General features: G+C 34.8%; 1 protein-coding gene across 5 annotated transcripts in view; it reads right to left on the reverse strand.

Moving 5' to 3' along the window:
• Positions 1–40: 40 nt before the first annotated feature.
• The window catches only part of LOC149798254 (uncharacterized), a 33,111-nt gene continuing 6,555 nt past the window's right edge, over positions 41–26,596 (reverse strand). For 3 of the 5 annotated variants that reach the window (XM_089963387.1, XM_089963386.1, XM_089963385.1), the window contains 12 exons: positions 20,291–20,367; positions 19,381–19,463; positions 18,714–18,916; positions 17,436–17,636; positions 16,311–16,346; positions 15,823–15,855; positions 13,656–13,760; positions 11,435–11,689; positions 10,676–10,741; positions 8,768–8,923; positions 7,876–8,005; positions 41–4,622 (listed from right to left, as the gene is read on the reverse strand). In XM_089963387.1, coding sequence (XP_089819513.1) covers positions 4,430–4,622; positions 7,876–8,005; positions 8,768–8,923; positions 10,676–10,741; positions 11,435–11,689; positions 13,656–13,760; positions 15,823–15,855; positions 16,311–16,346; positions 17,436–17,636; positions 18,714–18,916; positions 19,381–19,463; positions 20,291–20,329 — 1,500 coding nt within the window. In that variant the 5' untranslated portion in view covers positions 20,330–20,367 and the 3' untranslated portion in view covers positions 41–4,429. Of the gene's footprint in view, positions 4,623–7,875; positions 8,006–8,767; positions 8,924–10,675; positions 10,742–11,434; positions 11,690–13,655; positions 13,761–15,822; positions 15,856–16,310; positions 16,347–17,435; positions 17,637–18,713; positions 18,917–19,380; positions 19,464–20,290; positions 20,368–25,533; positions 26,114–26,596 lie in introns of those variants that run through there. The other 2 variants (XM_089963388.1, XM_089963384.1) reach the window with 2 other exon arrangements.

Raw genomic sequence — 26,596 nt, forward strand, 5'->3', positions numbered from 1 at the left:
ATCATTAGCAAAAAAGTGAAAGAAGCAGAACACAAAAGAGTAAATGTGGATCTGACTTTAATGAAAAATGGAGAAAATAATTCCCTTGACTGGAATTCAGCCCATCCATTGGGATTACCGGTGTGACTTCTGATTGCGTGATTGCGAAGACTGCTAAAGTGAATAATCCTTTCGTGATAGGGTTTAAGAATTGTAAAAAAATCTGCCCTTGTTTGCCACAAGATATCTGAGAACACATTATTACCCAAGATTTTCACAACAAAGAAATCGGTAAACTTGAAGAGACAAAAGCGTTATTTGGATTACAAAGTCAATGGGTCATTGCAGATTTTGTTGGTTTTTAACTTTGCTGGAATAAAAGAAAGATCTAAAAGTTCAAGTGTAACTTAATAAAGAGAAGATGAATCATTAGCCTCTTTGATTTTTAGATAAATGTGTTTTAGGACGAAATAAAACGAAACCGATGATAGTACACATTTTATGACAGGCAGTAAATTAACTGCCATTTGGTTAAAAAGATTTATTTGGCTCTTTGTATTGGCTTATGTGTGATGTGTTGGTCTATAATAATGCTGCAAAGAGCTAAGGAGACTATTAAAAGTACGACATTGAACTAAAAGAACATTGAACAAATAAAATTATTCTTAGAATAGACAATGATGTGTGTGTTAATTGTACGTGTTGGTTTATTTGTATTTTGAGAGAGAGAGAGAGAGAGAGAGAGAAAATGTGCAAGTTGAAATATCCTAATTCGAGCTGAAATAATTTGTCCCCGGGAGATACTATATATATATATATATATATATATATATATATATATATATATATATATATATATATATATATATATATATATATATATATATATATATATATATATATGATTGCTTCGAGGTGATATATCTTTTCTTTGTATATAGTATTGTAATATGGACGGTGGTCTTTATTACACATTAAAAATCTTGGATGTAAAAAATAAAAACGTATTTGGAGAAATTGCACAAACTAAACACGCAGAGAGTTCAAAAATGATAACTTTGCAAAAATGTAACAATACAGAAATGCCCCCCACCCCCCCTTTTAGGGTATTAGTTATAGGCAGTTTAATTTTTGGACCAGTCTAGAAATTGATGCATTAATAGAATACTGATAATTTTATTGATATGTCACTAATCTTGCGATATGACAGGTTTGTATACTGAATAGATTGTTTTACTTTGTTTATGGGTTGTTGTATTTTTCTGTTTCTGTTTTGGTGAGTTTTTCCTTTAAAAAGTCAGCAGCGTCGACTTTTACGTTTATCTGTCATAATTAAGCACGCATAGCTGCATTTTCAACATCGTAATATATTTCTTTAAAAAACTCTATGAAAAAAAGAATTAAATTAATTTACCACTAAAAGAACAAAATAAGCAAAATTCAATTTTGCCAATACGTATTGCTATATATTGCAATACAAACATTACCTAATGCAATATATCGCAATATTTTTTTCTTTCTGAGCAATACACAGCTTTAATAATTCAATTTCTACAACTCTATTTCAGTAGCAGCCTTAGCGAGGTGTAAAGGTGCGATTGCACCGAGACCCAAGCTGGGTGGGGTGAGGGGTGGGGGCCAAACATGTTGGAGGTCGTTTAAAACAGATTAGAATTAAAGCCGATTATTTAAACATAAATTTGATTTTGAAAACAACCGTGTTTTTCTATGTATATTTCACAGAATTTCTTCAGTGATATAGAAATTAGATTTGGGGGCCTTTTGTCCCCATTTTGCACCGGGCCCGCACTGCCGTAAAACCTCAGCTGACTATATGAATTGAGACAATATATTAGTCAACAACAAACCGTATATTAACGGAGACAATTTTGTTTTAGTCAACATTAAACAAAAACAGTACAAATCACATATGAAAATAAACATCATTGCATCAATTACATCTGCAAGTCTATTGACGCACATTCATACCAACAATACTCGAAGACATTTCTGCGACGACAAGCATTTAATTTTATATGAACACTAACAGCAAAAGGAGTTAATTTCTGATTCAAACAAATATATGATGGTTTCCTAAGCGTAACTTTACCAACCTAAACTTCACTTTTCTTCATTATTTGGTTAGCCATTACGATGCAATTCTTTTTTTCTGCAAAATTTTCAACAAAATAAAAATAGACAATTCTTATTGATATCCTGATATCGTTGACTCTTTTTACAAGCCAATGGAATGCTCTTTTTAAGTCAAGTTATATTCTGATATTATTTTTCATTGTATAAGGTGTCAATCATTTTAGAAACATCAAAAACATTGACATTGATATATGCAGGTCGATAAAATATATTCAAGACAAATAACAGTCGTCCTGTAATGGAGTGAATTTATATATATATATATATATATATATATATATATATATATATATATATATATATATATATATATATATATATATATATATATATATATATTTATCTGGCAGCAATTCGGTTAGCTCATACTATATAACACCCTGCTTTTAATATGTTCAATGGTTTCCTTTTGAACTTTATTATGACAACAATATATATGACATAAAAGATAATAATAGAGTTGATCCGTCCAGTCATCCATCCATCTATCCATTCACCTACCTACTCAGCATGTTAAATCAAGAGTTTACGTTAGCGAGTGTTCTCGTTAACAAAACAATATATACAAAGTTTCACTCACAAATGAAAATCGCCATTTAACAAATGTTGATTAGAACAAGAATCTGTCTGCATTAAACATCTAAAATGAAAATGGGAACTTGACTGTATATGTTGAGAAATGTTTTAAATTTCGCCATTATTTATTTTAAAGAGTGCCATTGCAGTTTCTTTCATTCTTTTTTAAAACAAGAAGAAGAAAGAAAAAAGAAAGAAAGAAGAAAAGAAAGAATTAATATTATATATATATATATCCTATTTTTATGAGAGCATGATGGTTTCTTTTGCTTCCTTTGTTTCTTCATAAAACGTGCTTTTAATTGACTAAGAAATAGTCATGCACGAGAGAATAAAAACTTTAACCGATTACGATCAACACTCGTTCAAAAAATAAGTACTAATTTTGACAATTAAGAAGAGACAAAAGTTTAGGAAACCATATAAAATGTGACAATTATTAACTACATCAACCATTAATACAATAAAAAGTGAAGGAAACCATAGAAGATATGATAATTATTAACTACATCAACCATTAATACAATAAAAAGTGATGGGGAAGTCTATCTAATCCTTCTAAGAAAGTTTTTCTAATCACAGTATATACACTGAGTGTACAAATTTACACATACACTTAAAGTTTCTATGTCGAAATAATTACATTTTTTGGAAGCAATTAAGGAAATAATGCAAGAGTGCGTGTATTCCCTGTGAGAGTAAATTTGGGTCATACATTCAATCTTGTTCCTGATGAATTATTGAGCAAAACATAAACAGATAGACAAAAACTGAACAGATGATTAACATTAGACTATACATGGAAGTTAATTACAGTATAAATATAAATGTAACTATTTTTGCCTCCAAAATGAAGATGATCAAATGATGTGTATTGAATCACCTACAGTATATCGAACACGTAAGAACTAATCAAATCTCAGTAAGAGGTTACACAAAAGATGATGAAACATGCCACCTGCACACTTTTGACTTTGATTGACATCTACATATCAAAGGTAATGATAATTTTGCAAAGAAAACATAACCTTAAATTTATATTCGATTTCCGAAAGAGATTGCATTATCGTTTTTGAAAATGTATGCGACTTGTCTCTTCTACTTTTCGACAGCTGATGATTACCATAAAAATGTATCCCCTCCATCGACGAAAATACCAGAAGTTAATAATAATAATAATAATAATAATAATAATAATAGTTTATTGTTATCATTATTATTATCATTATTATTGTCATTATTATTATTATTATTATTATTATTATTATTATTAACGATGTTTCAAAATTGAAATAAAACCACCTTTAGCAAATTATTTTCCCCAGTATATAAATGTAGAACCAATTTATGACCTCAGTATTTGACTGATTTGATAATTCATCCCTCCTATGGATACGCATTTTTATTCATACCTGTGCTCAAGTGTTTTTCTTTTTCTTTGCCTGAAATTTCCAGATGATCATTTTATATCATGTGGACAAAATTTTCTCAGTATGCAAGATTTTATGCAGCGATTTACAGAGGATCAACAATGTTCTCTATTTTTCTAAGCATAAAAAGACCCCATTACGTATTTGCCATTTTGTTTCTCTCTTTCTTTTTCTTCATTTATATTTTTTTCTTCTTTCATTTCTCTTTCTTTTCCCAATTGTCTTTTATCCGTCATTCTTTCAATTTCCGTTACAGATTTCTTTTTTTCTCTCTTTAGTCAGACTTTCGCTCAATGAATATCCATGTCACCATACAGACTTTTGCAAAAATTACAATCTGGATGAACCTTTTGTATTTCATGCAAGATATTTGCATGATCCTGTCTCCTGTTCAGTGAAACATAATACACGATATGTCCAATTCTTAAATCCTTTTCTCTCATGAGTGCATACACATGGTCTCTTGGTTCGTATTGATTGGACCTGAAATAAACAATTTATTTGAACAAGATCAATTCCTTTTGCAAACAATATACATGTAGTTACCAGAAACTTAATTTTTGGTATTTTACGTAGATTAACTGCAGGCATTAAATTGTTATATATGGCACGAAAAATGATTGTTCTAATATATTCATGAAGTCCCATTTTAACATATGTGCAACTACAAGCACTAACATCTGATGAAGACCACATTTTTCTAATTTAGAATGTTTAAGAAACTGATCTTAAAGCGTGACTCAAAGTCAAGCATGCATGGATCATTGGCTATAGTGACATATTTATGCGATGACATAGTGCACACTATAATGGATCCATATACAAAGTTACGTGACTGTACACTCAAAGTGACCCCTTGCTCAAGGTGTGATGGAGAGAAGGATGAAAAGGCAATTGGGTAGGTCAATGACGTTAATACTAAATGACCTTTTTGACACTTATTGTGGATGATACAAAAATGGTTTGCCATCGAGTAGCAAGGTGCTGAAGTAAAGAGAGAACTCTATTAAATGATACCGCGGAACGCTGACAATTAAACTCTATCTCGTCAATATAACAGGTCCGGACAAATTTGGATGAAGGGTATTCGTGATGCATAACTCGTGTAAGGAATGTAACGGTAAAGTTGTGATGTGGAAACAAAAGTCATCAAGACAGCTGTTAGGGCGAAAAACTCCTCGAGACGAGGTGGAACTCATTTAATCAAGGTGAAAACTTCTAGTATTAGACGTGGAATTCTGGGGATCAAATGCGTTCAAGGTGAAAACTTCTAGTATTAGACGTGGAATTCTGGGAATCAAATGCTTTCAAGGTGCAAACTTCTAGTATTAGACGTGGAATTCTGGGGATCAAATGCGTTCAAGGTGCAAACTTCTAGTATTAGACATGGAATTCTGGGGATCAAATGCGTTTAAGGTGCAAACTTCAAGTATTAGACGTGGAATTCTGGGGATCAAATGCGTTCAAGGTGAATACGTCTAGTATTAGACGTGGAATTCTGGGGATCAAATGCGTTTAAGGTGCAAACTTCTAGTATTAGACGTAGAATTCTGGGGATCAAATGCGTTCAAGGTGAATACTTCTAGTATTAGACGAGAAATCAAACTAATTTCAGGCCTCATCAAAACAGAGCTGCATGCCAAATTTTGTCAAATCAAACGAGAATAACTTGGGAGATTTACAATCAGGAGCCATAGTCCCTCTAAATGAACGAAAGGATCACAATCTTTGATGTATCATCAACACGAAGCTGCGTACAAACTGTTGGCGGACATACAGACATATAGTTACAATAGGGTTCACCCACTTTTAGTGCTGGGGATATTATCAGAAAGGATAAACTTTATAAACTATATTCGTGTTTATCAAACATGACTATTGCAAATGCAATCACACCAGACAATAGAAATTTACGAACTTCAAAACGATTTTAATATTTCTATAATGACACAAAAATCTAATTAGAAAATCTATGTATTCAAACAAATATGCATACCAACTTTTGTTTTCTTCAAAAAGAGGTCGCTGCTTAATTATACCGACAAGGTTTTCGTTCAAAAAGGTAATGTGTTAAAAATTAATGTAATGGCATTAAAGTCTTTCCACATCATCTACTTATAAACTTAATAACGGGTCTCAACTTTCATGGCTCTAAGTCAACAATGTATGTAACGGCATTTCGGGACGGATTTATTGATGTACAAAGAGCAGGAAAGCAATATGTTCAAACAAGCTAAACCTGGATTTCGCACTGTGCTGATTTGAATTAATAATTTTTGGTTACAATAGTTATATCATAGTTTATTACGTCTTTGAAACTTTGCTGACAACTTGCATTAAATATAGCCTTATTCGTACAAAGATCCTTTTCCGGACATATTATCATTTTCTTATTTCATTCTTATTTAGTTCAGACTTTGTCATAAATCGCGATTATTTTTCTTCGTCTCTGAAGAAAATGTAAACATGTATTGTTCTACGCATTCATCACTTTGTATGTGCGCATGTCTCTGTTAATGTAGATTGTCTTAAATTATAATTGCATTGTCCTCTGATGATGACCCTGCTTTAGGTTGAAACGTAAGAAAACGTTGTTATTCCTCTGTACCATATCAAACTTTTGTATCTAACTTTTCTTATAGAATACGTATACACAAAGAGAAAATGTCCTATGTGTATGCAAGTTCGTCAGAATGTATTCATACAAAGGTATGATATTTTTCAGCTTTTGTTAAACTGCCAATTGGCATGACTTCATTCTTAATTTTTCTGCATATCCGTTGCTTCAAAAGATTTGGTCTTAACGGTCTTTACATAACGTTACCCCCATTTTATTGTATTCTGCTTGTAAAGGTATTTTAACATACATTTCGAAATCGGCATATATGTCCACTGCCTTGGTAGTATGGGATGGCAATAGCGAGTAACTTAAAATGTCTTAATGGGGACGTACCACCCAGGTTTCCCAGAGACACACAGTGACACTGACACCCAAGTAAGAGAGCCACCTTCAAAAATGGCAAATTCTGGTCGTAATACAGATGAAGCTGTTATATACAGGTTGATTTTATATGGAATATATGATGTTGGGTCTTGACTCATGTGGTTACGTGACTTATAAAGGCTGCTGTTAAAGCAGGCTTGATTGATAAAGTACACTGGAGACCTCTTTACACCAATGCCTTAATCGTCTTACCTCGGATTATCGACCTATTTGTGTACTGGTAACATGAAATTATGAACCAACATTGTATCTTGAATCTAAAAATAATTCACCTGCTTTTAACCTCTAAACCTGGAAATTTGACCCAAATAGGTGGCACATTTCCATAATCCATCCGACTGGAAATTACTGTGCAACCTGGCGTTGATTGAAGGAGGGGAAGACCAAAGTTATAAAAGCTTGCTGTCAACGTTATATAGTATCTGCTTCAACAACAGCGTTCTCTTTTTTGAATTTCAATTACTACCATCATATCAATTTTTATTTGGCGAATATGATTACGGAAATGTGAGAGACCTATAAAACATAAGGAACTCACTTTATGATCTCGGGTTCATTCTGTGGATCAGAGACATATACGGGAATGTGATCGCCCATCTAATTTATGTTGTTTCCTGTACATACTTTGGAAACTTAACCGTAGAAAGCACATCGTGTATACAAAGTGGAATAAATTGTGCAGTCAACGTAAAATAAAGGTTTAAAAAGACAAACAATTATTTTGACTCGTACCTATGACCGCTCCCAAGTCCCTCCATCTCCTCGACGACTTTTACGATGTCGTCACAATACGTGTTTTTGCCACGTTTCTCCCATTCCATGACAATATCTCTATGCGCTCTTGTGTCGCAGAATTTTGGGTCTATAAAACAACAATGTTTAATTTTTATACTAATGGTTAGAAACCTCAATGGAATCACAGGACGATATATTCGGGAGATACAAGTGAAAAGTCATCTACATGTAGTTATTATTTGTAGCTTTCGTTTCTTAATGACATATCTAAGAGCAGACCAATAACAATCCATTGCAGAAGTTCGAATATTCCCATCGGACGTCAACCTATTTATGACTCTTTCAAGCTTCATTATTCTGTCCCGCAGCGACGATCGACCAGATCCGTTTAAAGACTTGTTGGATATCATAGTTACGTAATAAGTGTGTGTGTGAATTTTTCAGATACTTTTTGTTTCTGTTGGTATACATTTCTATAATACGTCAACCCATTCCGTTCTAAGGACTTAGTGCGATATCCATCATAGCTAAATTTTGAAATCTATATTTTCTATTGATCTAACAAACTGTATAAAAAACAATGCAACATAGAACGTTAAACCGGAATTCGGACACAATCAAAGACACTGTCACAGTTTTAGCAGTAGCAGCTGCAGTAAACAATAGTAGTACTAGTTAGTGTGGCGATGGTGGTAGTGGTGGTGGTGGTGGTAGTAGTAGAAGAAGAAGAGTTAGCGATAGTAGTAGTAGTAGTAATACTAGAAATAATTAATGATGAAAATCTGTTAATAGTAGCAGCAGAAATAGTAATAATGGGGAGAGAAAGGAGAAAAACAAAATAGTAATCACAATAGTTGTAATAACAGTTAAATAGTCAAATATTCCCCACCTCTCACAAACTCCTTTAAAAAAGTCTCTTGGGAATCTATCTTCTTTTTCTTATGTGCTTCAGGGGCTAAGCCTTCATGATATATGGGTGGATCATTCCGGCCAGTGATAGGAATGCTTTCCCCGTCAGGTCTTGGACGATCCACATTGCCTTGACCTTTCATTAAAAATGTAAATCTTAGATGACACTCAGTACTAAAATAGAAAATTGGCGAGATTAATAAATGTACATATTTTGGCTGTGTACACAAACAATCGAACCAAAAGAAAAATAACAATGGATGGAGGATAGGTAATTAGAAAATTAGAAAAACAACGTTTGTTTAGACCAAAAAAAATGACAGAACAATTGTTTGTCATAACCAGAAATAAATAGTTTTGTAAATTAAGAAGTATAAATGCCGTATTGTATTGAGGAATTTTTGTGACTTTTAAAATTTAAAAAGAAATTAATTCAAGTTGGGCTTTTAGTCTATCTCGAGACTTTCTACCAAAATAATCAAACTAGATTCGATGGATAAAGTCGAAATTTTTTAATTAGGGCATAGAAAACGATAATGAAATGTTGTTGTTGTTGTTGTTATAGGGTTTAACGACATTTTTCAGCACAAGATAGGCTATACATGGCGGCCAGTATTAATGGTGGAGGAAGAACCCGGGAAAACCCCGGAAAGAACCACCGACCCAGGAGAGGCTACCGGCAAGCTTTCTCACATATCCACATTGGCCGAGCCCGAGACTCGAACCCACACAGACAGAGGTGAGATGGCAGTGATCCGTGACGGAGAGCGCTTTAGAACACTCGGCCACTCGGGGCCTCGATAATGAAATGTAAATACTTCCAATCAGCAAATTGAAATATAAAATTAATTAATACTTTCTGTGAATGCTGTTTGGGTTTAATGTCATGAAACCTGTAAAATATGTAAGTTACGGTAATTATTGCTAGAAATTATAAAAAATGACCTATATGTTTAAATCGCCCGACTCCACCCCACCCTCCACACAGAGTTCATGAATCAGAGTAAAATAAAAACGTGCACACATTCACACAAACATACAAGTACAGAGACAGAGTAAAGCTATATTTTGAAGTGCAGTTTATTATTTTGAAAGACCGAGATTTTGTCTGTATTTGGCTTTATTTCGACCACGAACGTTCAGTGAAACTAAACCATGGTTGGTTTTAGACAGTTGTGTATTTACAATATTAGTGTGGTTGAACATGCGTGCATATATGTGAAGTGTGCGAACGTGTAATGGATTTATAAATCATTCCTTTATTCCGTGTATAGGGGTTATTTGTAAATTTGAAACGTTCAAATTCGACTGAGTTCGTACACGCAGTATTGTATTCAATAAATTTACAGTTTCGACTTAATGGTGTCCTTTCGACCAAATGCAGTCAAATGCAGCATAGCGCATATTGTCGATCAGTCAGGTACAATACTATCTCGGTTGAATGCAAAGATTGCAAATCTGTATTTGACCCTCGTTTACGTGGTCATAAAGATACCATATTCAAGATGTGATGGTATTTCTTTCACCTGAAGCTTTCTGGTGCCTCAGCTTAATCAACATCCTCACCTCAATATAAACGGAAACTTACACATATACAAACAATAGGATTCCGCATAAATGAACTTATATTTTACTCTCTCTCTCTCTCTCTCTCTCTCTCTCTCTCTCTCTCTCTCTCTCTCTCTCTCTCAGCAGTATATAAATCCTCGTTTACAGAGAATACAAAAACGTTTATACAGCAAAAAATGTCTTCACATTATTAATCACCCGAGATTAGATTTTCAATGAAAAAATTTTGTCTGTGCGGGGGTCTCTTTTTTAAATTAATGCGAAGATAAGTCTAATTGGGGAAAAACAAGTGATTTACAGTACCTACTTCATTACTTACCACATTTAGAGGTGTCAAGGAATGCTTCAGAATCCGAAAATGCTTTTCTGCGAGCCTTATTAATTTCTGAAATGATCGTATTTTGAAAATGAACAAGAGATTTAATGTGCCAGCAATGTTGTTAGGACTCACGTTTAGACACATTGTGGGAGATGTGAAATTGGGTTGCGTTTAAACCATGGGTCGAATTGGCAACAAAAAAAATGTCAATATATCATCGCAGTTAACATAAAAAATATAACTGATATTTTGTGTACTGTACAGAAGTGGCTTATCAAATGAGCGTATACAGTGCATGGAGCCAGACTTTCAAATGGACTGATAAAGCGTAAGGTCCAAGATATGCCGAAATAGCAATGCTTGTTTAAAGACATCAAAAATGAAAATGTCTACAAAAAACATAACTAGCACTTTGCGCATTAAAAATTAAGTAATGTTAATTGTTTTAAACAGAGGAGAATTTAAGTTTAGAACTAATGATTGAAAAGAATAATACATCATTCGTAAGTCAATTGAATATAAAATTTGTTACTAATTAACCAGTGTAGTCAAATGAGATGAAAATGTACACTTCCGGCTACGAACAATGTATTCAATGAGAGTCTTGTAACATTGTTTCTGAACAGTTGAATATGTCAAGAGTATCACTCTGTGTGTGTGCGTGCGTGCGTGCGTGCGTGTGTGTGTGTGTGTGTGTGTGTGTGTGTGTGTGTGTGTGTGTGTGTGAATTTTCAAAACTAACATAATGAAAAAACAAACCTAATTCGTTAATGATGCAGTCTAAAGTATCAACACTTCCGTCAGTATAACTGGGTTGGTCTTCGTTTTCGGTTGGATTCTTTTCGGTTCCTACTCTCAGTAATGGCTCCCTCGATGGATCAATGTAAGTGTTCATATTTGGCATTTGTGCGTCCTTTCTTAAGGAAGTTGATTGCCCGTTGTCAGTGATTTCTATTACTACTATCGACTCTGGTATCTTACTTGATACTACGGTACTCTTTGGTTTCTTAAATCCTGAAGGAATAAATTATTTGTGAGATACTTCAGTGCATGGCAATGTTGAACAATGAATGCACGCCAGAAATCAGGAGTATTTAAACAAGTATAACTTTTTAAAAAAAATAGATACACAGATAATATGGCAAAAAGTACAGGAAATAAGTGTCATGTTTAAGATCAGTATTGTCTGGGACATAACTTTTGCGCAATACAAGTTTTATGATAGACACTTTTCCCCCAAAAAAATCAGAAGGTATACTACACTTTAACGTCTTATGACGGAGCAAAATAGGTCGTGCATTAGTGTTTGGGGAGGGGCTAAATTACTATGCTGTATGATTTACAATCACACCGAACACCTTTAAATATAATATGCTACCTCAACAAGTGCATCAACTGGAATACCATTCGGTCACTTCTGTTTGACCCAAAAGTAACAACCGGAAAATTCATCCTTCATTTTGGCAATCGGAGATACCATGGCTTTTCCGGTGAAGTCGTAATATAATCTCAACGCAATTCGCTGCCTTGAACTATTATATTATACAATATGGCGGTAGAAGAAGACAAAATCAATACTGGAACATTGTCGAACTCTTCTGACTCGACATAGGTGGTGCACTCCATCGGTGGCGAATCACACCAACCCAAAAAATGTACAGCTATATCCAATGTTATATCCGAACTTGACCGATATGACCTAGCGATGTTCATTTTGCCATTTCTGATCATTACCAATTTATATATATATATATATATATATATATATATATATATATATATATATATATATATATATATATATATATATATATATATAAACTAGAGAGTTACAAATCAATTTCCATCAGTAAGCAATGTCCCGAAATTAATATGCATACATGAGATAAAGCCAAGTGTAATAAGGTAATTGACCAATACTTCTCTACATATTTCAAACAAACTGGTTGAATACATGTTTGACCACGGTCCAGTAGTCCTATCCATAAGTATAGCATGCTCATTAAAACCTGGTTTATGACTCAGACCTTATCCTGGTGCTGTCTTAAAATTCTCAACATCACTGATATCGGAATTATTTTAAATAAATTTCAGAAATCGAGAAACATAATAAGCTTACAAGAAAAAAGCTATTGGTATATTTATAAATTACACGGGAGGAAATACAGCAATGGCGGAATAAATGGGAGTTTGGGGTTTCGGTCTAACCGCCTTTTTCGAGTAGTACGATTTTCAGTAATAAACAAACAAATTTTGATCATTTAATAAAGAAAATATTCCCCTTTTTAAATCGAAGCCATGTAGAAGAAAACAACTGGATCAGCGCTAGCAATAGGGATAACAACTAAGTAAATTACATATCAGAATGTAAAAAATATTTCAACTAAAAATATAAATGGTTAGTCTTACATTGTCTGACTGTGAGTCCAATTGGTATAATATTAGTGTTTGAACCCCACTCCTCCCAATTCCTATATCCATTCACCTATAGTTGAAGGTGTTTTACAACAATGTCCCAACGTTCTTCTTGGAAGATTTTGAGTTTCTAAGCTTTTAGTTTTCAAATCTATTCATAGAAAGAATTATTTATCTTCAGAAAAAAATACAAAGATTTGTTATTTTATTCTGTCAAATCAATTAACTAAAGTTTCTAAATAAAATATAAATCCACCATTTTAATTCGTTTTAAGGTTATGCAGTGTATATGCCGTCCGATTCAATTGTTACTTTGGACGTGTCTCTATTTACAGAAGTTAGTATAAAGTAGTCCTCCATACAGTTTATACAGAATTAAATGCAACTGGGCGTGATCACATGGTTATGTTCTGACCAATGTAATTCTTCCTTACATTAATCAACTGATGCAACAACAATTATTGACTTTTGATTGGCCAGTAAATGAGATGACGTCAGTGATAAAAGAACACTTTCTACTATAACAATCTACATGTTGGATAGGAAGATTTAATAGGTTACGAACCTCTTTTGATTCTGGAGAAAGCATTCTCGCATTGTTGAGGATATTCCCTACAGCAGTAAACAATCGTCACCAAAACGCAGATCAGTACAACAACTGCAACGGACGCTGAAAATAAAACAGACAAAATTCAGCAAGAACTTTCAGTAAAAGTACCGCCGATACTGCAAAAGCAAAATAAGAAGAAAACAAGGTTAGTTCTCTGATTCTTGTATGGTTTTAAATATTAGGATAATATTTGTGTTGAGTCAGCTCAGCATTTCGTATTTAAACATCAACATGATAAGCATTGTCAAGTGGGTTCGTTCAACCAGACTTTCGAGAAGTGATCTCCAAGAGTCACGCGAGTGCCTGACTGAATAATAATATAGGAATTAGTGGTTGGTACTTCATAATCTGAATCGGGAGGTAATACATTCGCCGCTAAATCTGGTTATATAAGTTTTGTCCCAAAGCGAGGTACTTAACCCGAAATACTCTTCTGACTCAGTTTTGATTGAGAATCACCAGACCCTAAGTAAGCAGTCCTATTCATTAGCGTATAATTTCCTTAAATCAATGGTTTACTTTTCTTTTGAAAATTTAACCACTTTTTAGGATAAATTTTGTTTCGATTCATACAGAAAATTCATTTAAATTGTGATTTGAAAATAATAATGATGTTACTTTTTTTAAATGTATATCTGTATTCAAAAATATACAAACTGTCCTGTCCATGCTTTCACAAAATGTCCGAACTTTGGGTGCATATTCAGCTCAGATGTTCAAGACTCCTTATATGGAAATCACAGAAAAATCATTGCAATTTACCCAAGTCTTGGAGCAAAGTGTTCGTTTATAATCATCAAGTTAATGTTCTGTCTGTTGTTTTGACTTTATCTATTGTAAAGAGGGACGATTTTTTAAAATTATTTAGTACACTCCAGGTTTTCCACAAGTGGAGCAAGGTTCCTAATCACTGTGCTCTGACCCTTCCGTCATGCTGACAGAAATTCCGCGCTCTGCAGAGTGATTGACATCAAATAGACGTAAAATTTTGCTGGAAGTTACGCTGATTTAAATAAAAGTAAGTGGCGCTATTTGTTACTTTAGTAGCAGGAATGATAGTTACATTTCCCAGAAATAATTCTATATATGGCGGACGTGTACTGAATGAGATTATTTTCGGGTAGAAAGGAGATGATTCGGTGGTATTCGACTCTTTCCATTGGGGAGCTTTGTATCCTCTTTGTCAAACAAGATTAACACAACAGGCGTTATCACACACCGGTTCAAGCGTTGCCGCATGTAAGACTGGCCAGCGCCCCAATGAAATTTGGAATAAGAAAATCATTGACTGACACTGATGGTAGAGTGGTGGAATTTGGAAATTTATTAACTGAGTATAAGGTTTTGGCCTTAAAGGAATATGGAGTGCTAGTAAGTGAAGGTTAACCTGCCAAAACTGATAAGTTTTTGACTAATGTTACTTCTAGTCGCAGAGACCAGGAAAAAGTACATTTCTCTGGTATGGTATTGAACTCCAAACGATATACTTTGTGCTTCGTGAAGAAAGCCAGACTCATCAAGTAAAACATATGTCAGTGTGGTAGCAACGTGATACCAACAAAAACCGGCATCGACACGTACTCTATGCTTGATGGATCGGGCTTTATTATGCTGCGAAAGCGATGGGTTCTTGTCGTTGTTCTCAGAATAAAAATGTTGAGAATTATGTTTGCTTTCGGGCTTTTTAAACCAACGTCACGTGCGTTTCACTTAATATTTTCAAAAGTGTTGTACATTGGAAAGGGGTTTATTGTTGATATCACTTGACCATTGAACCTCTGTATGTTGCGAGAGTTTTGTGGTCATGTGACTAGCAAAGCAACTGTCGATTACCTGGTTAAATTTCATCAACGAAAATTTTCGTCTCGTCTGTCAGTGGATTAAAGACATAACTAATATTATACTCGCAATTTCAAAGAAAATACATCATATTTGTATGGATTTCATGCACGTGTGGATCGATGTAAGGTCGTTCATGTTTGCTGCACACAAAATACCTCAACGGTTTCTCCATAGGGCAAAACGAGAAAGGAACAGATCCTGTTATTAAACATAACTAAACTGGAGGCGGGGATGTCTGATAAGCAGTTTTTAATATAGTATTGTATAATATACAACTTACCACAAATCGCCTGAAAAGGAAACCCCGTTGGTGCTGAAATGTAGAAGATAGTAGTTATAATCAATGCTAATATTGGCAACAACAACTATCAACAATAAGAACAACAGCTATTAAAAACAACCGGAACAACAACAGTAATACAAAGAAGAAGGATGAGTTGGAAATAACAACTTTTTAATAATTGAAATGATAAATACATGTAAAGAACATTACATCTTTGACTCAAATTCACACGTGTGTGTGTGTGTGTGTGTGTGTGAAAATATATTCGCTAGTTAAGTTAAAATATTATATTGAGACATGGCCATGCCTCTCGTGACAATACCAAATGCTTAACTACACGAGTGAAATACTTTCAGTTTATTATATATTTCATAACTAGATAGCGAAACATTTCCCTTTTATTATACATTTCGTGCATAGCAAAACGTATCAGTGGGATAAAATTTACATCGACACAACTTTAAAAGTCACAATGTACGACTTACCATCATAATGCACCTGAAAAGGATCCTCGGTCGATTCTGAAAAGTAGCAGATAATAGTGATACTTTTATTACTGGCAACAACACCTATTAGAAACAACAATAACAACAACAGTCATGCAAAGAAAACGTTGGACATAACCATTTAAATGACTGAAATGATGAAATACAGGTAAATAATAAAGAACATAACATCTTTAAATCAAATTCACACTCACGTGTGTGTGTGTGTGTGTGTGTGTGTGTGTGTGTGTGTGAGGAAATATTCACTCGTGAAATTAAAACATTTTATTGACACATAGCTTCGCTCTCGTGACAATACAAAATAATTGCTCTCGACGAACTTGTATCACCACAATGTCGATATCGCTTTTTGAGCAACTTTCCCTTTTAAAAAATATATCTCTACATTTATTTATGTTATTCAAGTATGTATTTCCATAATTATGACATTTATGGCTTCTTCTTCTTCTTCTAGTTCTTCTCTCTCTCTCTCTCTCTCGCTCCATCAAGATAAAATGATTTTAAAATGATAAGATTGCAATATTCATTTGTGTAATCAAGGACTGATAAAGTAGCGATATAAATTGTATCCCACTGACACAATTCAATGTCTAGTTATTAAATAAATAAATATGCTGATTATTAAAATTGTGATTTCTCTTCGTATAGTTATTAATTCAAGTTCCTTTTATCTGCAACGAGTACAGTTAATCCTATGACAGTAATTGAGCTAGTAACTGTTTGATAAAGACCATCTCTCTCTCTCTCTCTCTCTCTCTCTCTCTCTCTCTCTCTCTCTCTCTTTCTCTCTCTCTCTCTGTAAACATGTCAGTTTGCTTAATCTCCCCATTGTATTTATCAGTGAATATATTTTAAATATGCAACTATGCACTTATTTTGCTAATTCTGTATTGTTACTTGGGAATTTAACAGTAGAATAGCTCTGTATGAAAATCATAAACTCAGAAGAATAATACCATCTACACTTCAAGCGTCCTGATACTGAAGCGCATACATGCTATGAGATCTATTCACCATCTTCGTGTGTGTGTGTGTGTGTGTGTGTGTGTGTGTGTAAGAGAGAGAGAGACAGACAGACAGACATACAGACAGACAGACTGATACCAAGTTCATTACTGCAGGTGGTCTCTGTCCATGGCGGATCGAACTTGCGACTTTCATTACAATAAATGTTTCCCTCTCCGACTTTCTTATATCCGGAATCACACTGTAGTTGGCAGGTCTTATACACAGGAACTTTGTCTGGTTTTTCGGACTCTTCACATTTCCAAAAACCGCCAATTGGGTTTTCAGGTAGAGCACATGCTGGAAGAAAGAAAAAAGAGAAAATGTTTCTGGGTTTTTCCCCAGCAACTTCAGCCCTATACTTAGCTAGTCTCATTATTAAAATATTACAGTCACTTTTCAGTTATGTAACAGCAGGGATAGTTTACAGAAACCAAGTAACGGAAATACATGGATAAGTATGACAATACAAACCTGATATAGGGTAAATAAGTAAGTAGGCCTGTCAATTAATCAATCATTGAAAAAATAAATGACCTGAAACATATTCATAAACATTGGTCAAGATGCAAGGTAATTCGACCTTTATCCATGTCAGCTATATGTATCCAGATATTTAAAAAAATTGCTGGGTGTTGCTGCACATACATTTATTTCCCCAACATTATTTAATGGCAACGGATCAGACTTCTAATCTACAATAATTAATTCAATGTACATGAGGAAAGAGACTCCAAAACGAATACTTACACATTAGAAAGCGTGGTGGTCGTAATTTTTGGATGAAATATTTGTTATTTTGTACGCTATGATAATAGACATTGACTGCAAATATCAGTAGAAAATGTCTACATAAACAGGTAACTTACGAATACTGGACACCTTTTCATTGAATGTGTCTTATGACTCACGGATGTTCTCTGTACAATGGTGTCCTTTGTACTTACTCTTTGAGTTTATACTTTGGTTTTACTGTTCAAATTAAAAGTCTTCCAATGCCTGTTTGTTTAATTTTTGTGCTTTTTACTAATGCTGTCTTCCAGTAGCTTCAATTTGTGTTCCATCTCATACTATCTTACGCTAATATCCAAATTTGTCAGAGTAATTTCCTCAAACCTCAAAATTTGTCAGACTGATTTACTCAAACCTCAAAATTTGTCAGTGATTTACTCAAACCTGTTCACGGTTAGAATAAACAGAGGTAAATGCAGTGGAACACTCGAGACATTGATCTCTAATGCTTTTGTTAGTTTCGAGATTACCGGGGCACATACAAGAGAATGTTATACAGTGGAACTGATCGAGTCATTCAAGTCATGTCAGTTATTAATGGTGGAGTTATCTGAGTTGAACTTCACAGATTGTGTCAATACTTGCATGGTATTTCTCCTTCGTTGCAGACAGGATACAGATGATTCTCGTTTTCTTCCTGGTCTAGCTTGTCCTTAACAGGGCTATTCTTCTCCACACAGCTCCCCACAAGGTATTTTCTGTTGACGTCTTCGCTTTCAAAGAGCATAGGTATTTTGGGGCAGTACCGACAGTACATGTAAAGTTCTTGAGTGTCGGAGTAGTACGTACTGCAAGAAAGACGGACATTATATATATATATATATATATATATATATATATATATATATATATATATATATATATATATATATATATATATATATATATATGTGTGTGTGTGTGTGTGTGTGTGTGTGTGGTATCAGTTTTGTTCTCTCTCACACACACGCACTCAAACACACACAAACACGCGCACACACACGAACACCTGTTGAACAGATTTCATAGGATGTCTGTGTTTCAATATCATTACTGTGTAAGGTGTCCTTCACATAATTTAAACTGTGTTTTCATATACAGGTATTCCCTTGCTAATTTCCCAACTAGCAATACACAGAATGAGCAAAATAAGTACATAGCTGCATACTTAACATGTATTCACTGGAAAAGGCAGTGGGGAGGTTAAGCAAACTGGTATGTTCACACACAGAGAGAGAAAGAGAGAGAGAGAGAGAGAGAAAAAAAAACTTACTATCTGCCAGTCTCTCCCTTCCTTTGCTTGTATTTGTTAGCATTCGACAGTGAGACTTTGAAAATCAGAGTCAAGAGACAACACTGCAAAACAGATGAGTAGGAATTATTAGATAAAAACTCTTTCCACATATGCACATCCCATAGATACAAGCACACATACACAATGCGTGTTTGTGTTTATGTTTCATATATGTATGTGCGTATACAAATTCAGTGTTTATATGTGTCTATCTTTAGATAAGTAGACATGTAAGTGTGCGAGGGTTGGTTGATGACTGGTAGGGTGTATAAGGTCGGTAAGTACACTTATCCGATATTGAGTTGAGTATGTATTTTTCTTTAGGAAGATCTGTTGCATTCAATGCGGCTTACGCTCACATATTGTAATAGTAGATTTTAATCGATTACTCTTCGCAAACATCTAATATTTCCGTTCCTCTTTAGCTCAGTCTGTCATTGTTTTCAGTTTGTTTGTTTGTTTTTTTTGCTTGCATATATATATATATATATATATATATATATATATATATATATATATATATATGCAACTACTAGCAAAATTGGAAACTTCGTTGATTATTTTAAGGTATACATTTCCATCTTTATGTAATGCATTTATTTGTATAATTCTAAAAGTTAAATAGCAAATAGGTTTTTCTGGGTTACATGTACTGAAAGGTCATGGAGCGAGTCTTCATGTTGACATTTAGAAATCACATTTTCATATATATTTAGAATAGAAATATGGGACATTTTGTACACTTTATGCATATTACTTCCTTAATTAAGGACGATTATTCTTTCTTGATATAAACTGGATAACCGACCAAACAGAGCACGTGATCCAACATTTACAGGAAACAGGAATGTCGTATCGTTGCTCAGAATTGCCCGACGCGCACACTTACCACAACTAACCCTCCCGTTTTCAAAGAGTTCACAGCCATTCTTTACATCTGGGTTCAGTAGCTAGCATTCATGTCACCTGAAAATAAATCGCAAAACTGTTTCAGAGACTGAGAAAATATATACATGACCACACATCAATCAGTGAAAAAGAACCTGTACAAATTTATCATGAGTTTCTTGCCTTGCATATCCGTTCTCAGATCTATTATTATGAAAAAACGAAAGGACTTTTTTCTTTGACGCCATGTTTTGGTTTTGACTGTGTCCTTTTCGTTCAAATCACCGCACTGCAACTCATTATATCAGATAAGTAGAAGAATTCCAAAAGACGTGTATACTGCTTGGCACATAATTCAGAGTGCAGTTTGGTTATATAGCACACATTTGGATTAAATGCAAGAAAATTTGTTTGTTTTTGTTTTGGATTTAACGCCATTTTTCCACCTATGATAGGCTTCACATCGCGGGCAGCATAACTGGTGAACGAAGAACTCGGGGTAAAGCCCGGTAAGAAACACCGACCCATGGGAGGTTACTGGCATTTTTCTTACATACCCATATTCACCGAGACCGAGACTCGAACCCACGCAGAGGTGAGATGGCAGTGATTGGTAAAGACAAGCGTTTTAGACCACTCGGATACCCGGGGCCGCTGCAGTAAAAGTATTGTGACGGTGATTATTGTCTTGTGAGTGGTTTGACCGTTTCCTGCCGTTAAAAGAGACCAGGTTTATTGTTGTTCTAGGGTTTAACGCCATTTTTCAGCACAAGATAGGCTATGCATGGCGACCAGTATAACTGGTGGAGAAAAAACCCTGGAAAACCCAGGGAAGAACCACCGACCCACGGGAAGCTACTGGCAGGCTGTCCCACGTACCCACGCAAGCCGAGCCTTGGACTCGAACCCACGCAGACAGAGGTGAGATGGCAGTGATCCGGAACGGTGAGCGCTTTAGACCACTCGGCCACTCGGGGCCCCAAAAGAGACCAGGTGCCAATGGGGCTTTTGTGAAAAGCTTATATCTGGGTAAATTCTTCCGTTGGCTGCTGAATAATATAAAATCATGCTTAATCTTGTTGTCATTGAGTGCCGTATTTAATCGTGAATAAACTGAATTCACCTCATAACAGTGTTTGTCCAGGTCCGAGTTTTTTCCCCTCCACATATATAATTTGTCTCCCCCACCCCACCCACCCCAAAAAAATATTTAAATATCTTAGGAATACATATTTTTATTTCAATCCTTTCTACTGCCTGTATTTCTGACAAAATTCCTCGTACTGGAAGAAACATCTTACGAAAGGTAACCCCAAACCTCAGTGGAATTAAAATTTTGAAAATTGAACGGTCCATAGATTTTCAGTTTCATGAAATCATGAGTAAAATGAAGAGAGCAGATCAGGCATGGGGACCTTCCTCCAGGACGCTGGCCAGATAGCGATAGCAAATATTCTTATCTGCAGGAGCAAGAAGGAAATAGTAGATCGGTGGCTAAGCTGTTCGCTGTTGAGTGTGGCTTATATATAGACAACAAATGTATTTCACATAAATACTAAATATGTGACGATTAATGAAGATAACTGAAGGTTGGTCGGACATATCAACGTTCGATTATAATCTTCAATACCGAATATAAATGGTTACATTTTTATCAATTTTTTTATACTATGTTGTGACGAAATCTTCCAGGAAATGTAAAATATCTGAATAATTATTTCGAGCTAATATAACCTTCAATTGTTTAGTAAAAATCATGTGCCAACATCATAGCAGACGACTAATGTACCGGTAGAACGTTCAAAGTTATGATATGCAAGCAGACGACTAAATATGCCGGTAGAACGTTCAAAGTTATGATATGCAAGTAGACGACTAAATATGCCGGTAGAACGTTCAAAGTTATGATATGCAAGCAGACGACTAAATATGCCGGTAGAACGTTCAAAGTTATGATATGCAAGCAGACGACTAAATATGCCGGTAGAACGTTCAAAGTTATGATATGCAAGCAAACGACTAAATATGCCGGTAGACTGTTTGAGGTTATGATATGCAAGCAGTTTTATCGTAGCGTAGTATGCGAAAGTGACACTTTAGAAAATAGCTCCATCCTATTAAAATCGACGATGGATCTGTTATGATGAACCGGTTTAAACTTATTCCCAAGACTAATAAATACCCAATACTATATATTATCTTTTAAAAGCAACCGTCGTCTTTTGAAATCTGAAAACTAGACCTTTTCTTGATATGATGGATAAAATGGCTGATGGATTCTGCATATTCGTTTTAACTGCATGTAAATATACACTATCTCAACAAAAAAGGAAAATGAAATTGAATTGATAGAAGAACAATTGTCACAGGCTATGTCACGCTTCACAGAAGCATATTTATTTGTGATTGGTGATTTAAATAGTCGATGTAGGCAATGGAGGACTTTATATTGTCTAATAGCGTAAATGGTGTTACTGAAGATAACTATATGTATGAAACAGGTGATTTTGCCCGATAAGAAAATCAACAGATAAATTTCTTAACAGTTTTGACGTATCTTTGCTTGAATTATGTACATCGTATACTATTCATGTTATAAAAGGAAGACAGTATGGTGATAAGGGACACTACTCTTGCATAGCTAATTATGGTTTGAGTCACATTTTTATGTTGCTACTATTGTTCTTTTCTTTTTTTTATTGGTGACTTTCAAATAGGCATTTTCTTTTCCGATACGTTTTGGGCTGAATGTAGGCATTAGTAAAGCAAATTACGAGGAGCAGTGCCTTATCAGGGTTGGTTTCCCGTTTCCGGACTCCACACACCCCCCATAATAAAAAACCGTACACACACACAAACGTACAGTCACTTATCACTTGAAGTTTGATCATCATTTTATTCTTGCTCACGTTTTGGGGGTATTATGCACCCCATCAGTAAATAGGCACATAGACTTTTGCTTTGGTGCCGTTTCGAGGAAAGTCAGGCCGCTTTTGAAATTTTGGACCGCCTCTCCAATCCCCCCAAACACTTGAGCTGATCCAACCCTGACATGGCGGGATAATTAACAACTTAATGAAACTATTAAACAAACCATGCTTATTTTTAACGAAATATTGCATACAGTTTACCAAAAAAGCTGGAGAGGTGGGTATTAGATTACCAACTTTTATGAAATATTTATTAAATGAATCAGATAATTGTCATTGAATTTAACTTATAAATATACTATAACAAAATTTGTATTTGTACATTCTTTTTTATTTTATGCAAAGTAGAATAAACTCATATCATTGGTAACTTCTCGGTCTTAATTTATTATGAAGTTAAGGGAAAAATACAATCTGATTAGATTTCTGGTAGATATCTCTCTATCAATATCCCTTTGCCTAACAATGACGTATCATCAAATTTTAACTATTTGGGCCGTTTTGTGAAACGATACATTTTGGGTTGTTGACCTAAAATTACCCAATACACTTTTGGCTTGTCTGGACCAATTCGATAGTTTTCATCTGCGACTTTTGTCAGTGAAATTTGAATATTTAACGAAAGTGAAGATGAACACAGAAATGGCAAAGCGATATTCGTATGTTGTCGTGCGTTCACTGTAATTCAATGTTTTAATGCATTTTTTTATATAAAAATTTATTTTTAGCTTTTTTCATGACTTTACAGATCACTTGTTTTACACAGATTAAAATAGGAAACCAGCTAATAAAAACTACTAATTAGAATAACTACATTGCCTTGCCTTTATAAAGTTTTAATTCGATTGTTCAAACTACGCGTACCACACCAATCACACCCCACCTCCATAGTCGTATTCGCCCCCACCCCAATGACCCAGGCGTCCAGAGGAAACATTTATCACATGTCCTTCCAAGACTGAATATTTTGAAGTACGACCATAAAATATTCGAAAATGTAATTGAAATGTTTGCACATCTGATCTTAAACCCCATCCCAAGAACCCCAGGAGGTGGAGGTACGGATGACATCACATACGCACAGTGGCAACATAACTACAAAGTTTCGCAAATTTCCACAAAAAGGTTTGAGGGAGATGTGGCAACGGAGAGACGAAAGGAATATCCCCGACGCTATTTTAAAAGCGTGACCTCGTCTCAGACAATAAAGTACATGTTATGCGGGCTTTATAACTACCTAGATACGGACTTGTTTGTCAGATCAATAAGGGTTGTGTGTCCTATGGCAAAGTATACTCGGAAAGACAACTAACTTGCAAATTGAAACTCAGTATGGGATCTTGTGCGTATTTCTGTGCAAAACAATGACGAAATGTGGGTATTGTTTGAATACAGTTACTGATTGATAACATAACATATTTCCCGTCAAACAAAACAAAAAACCCCAAACTATTTTCATTGTTCTCGTTTAAAAATTAGTCAATTATTTCACAACTAATCCACATAACGACAAACAAACCAGATCATGTTGCAGCAGCGAAGTCTCTTAAAAGACTTCGACCAGGCGTGTCCAACCCGCGACCCGCGGGCCGCATGACGCAAACTCCTACATATTGTGAGGCCCGATGGTGATAAAAGGGTGAAAATAAGTTGTGACTGACTAAATGCAAGCACGCGCACACTTGCACGGACGGGCGATGTGACATAGTTATTATTTAATAAAGTAGATGGTACTGGAAATTACAATTACGGAAGCTTCTGCACGTTGAAATGAATCGTGGCAAGGTCACATGCGATAGGTTTATCTATCACTCACGATTTTTAAAAACATTCTTCAAGAAATGAGATTGTAGCTTTGAATGTCCCCTGCTTTATCAAGCAGCGAAGCCGTATGTTAAACTTTTCTGTTCCAATGACAAATGCCTAACTTTCAGTATTAAAAAAACTATGACAGCCCATGGACAAGGTTTGAAAATCTTGAAACTCTATACAGATTACACAGCTAATCGGTGGAGTACATTTACGATCTATCAATTTATGACTATATCCAGTCATATTGTAGGTCGGAAACTGAATGCTAGTACGTTGCAGGTATAAGGATTTAATTTGAGCCAGTCATATTGCACGTATTATATAACATAAGCACCTAATTATACATTTCTTGAAATCATACTTTCTTATTTAATACCTATATAAATAGAGTCACGCTTCTTGTCAAACTGCCATATATATATATATATATATATATATATATATATATATATATATAGAGAGAGAGAGAGAGAGAGAGAGAGAGAGAGAGAGAGAGTCCTACCGTTGACAGCAAGCAACGTTGTGTATTCAGAACAGGTAACGTCTCACTACCACTTTGTATTCATTAGTCTTGTCACTACACTGGCGAAAACATACTCTTCCTCTCGGACAATATACAACAAAATTATACTCGTATCAACATTCAAAATCACTGAATGCATAACAACGATTGAGGAAATTAATGCATTATACTTGGTGTCGCCTGCCGATTCGTTTGTATTCGCGTAACTTCCTTTTCCAGTCAGCTGACATGCGAATAATAATATTTATTATTGTGATTTGTTGATTGGACCGGTGTGAGCGAATAGAAACGTCGCTGTAAGGGTCTTGCAATTTCGTAAAAACTACTTATAAAAAGTTGGTTTGGAAGTGTCTTATACACTAGTCTACGTCCCTTGCATAAAATAAAGGCTTAATTCCAATAAGGTGCCCTATTAGCAGTACCTTTGTTGCTAAAGCCGTTATTTAAGACGTAAGTAATGCGAAGAAACAAACTGCGTGTAACTGTTGCAATAGTACTGATACTATTTTTGCGAGCCAAACATAACTGTGTTCAGTTTTCGGTAGAAAAGTGACACGTCTAATGAATACAAAACAATAATGTTTATATTCTTTGAATATACATATTACACACAGATCCATCTTAAATTAATGTGTATTTTAAAGAAGAAGGTTATAATGTGCCGAGGCCATTGAAATATTTAGTAAAAAGAGAAACACATCAGCAGTCAATTCCATCTGATCCGGACAGGTTTAAAACTCACGCCTTCCCGGTGAAGTATCTGGCATAATAGAATGTCCTATAAATGATAACATGTCGTGTGCAAACTTTCTCTTTTTCCTCCGCCCAGCCCCACCGCCACTACTACTACTACTACTACTACGAACACTACGAATACTACTACCACGAATACTATCACTACTACAACTAGACACAATACCAAAGCTAAAAGCACAATTTTAATCTGTTACATAGTGATAATCTTATGATTCAGTATCACGGATCGATTGCTGTCACGCTGTCTATACAGTTACATTCAGTCACACTGTCTATGCAGTTACAT

This window comes from Sinohyriopsis cumingii, chromosome 6 (genome assembly GCF_028554795.1).
Source record: "Sinohyriopsis cumingii isolate HCF-2022 chromosome 6, ASM2855479v2, whole genome shotgun sequence".
Classification (NCBI taxonomy): Eukaryota; Metazoa; Mollusca; class Bivalvia; order Unionida; family Unionidae; genus Sinohyriopsis; species Sinohyriopsis cumingii.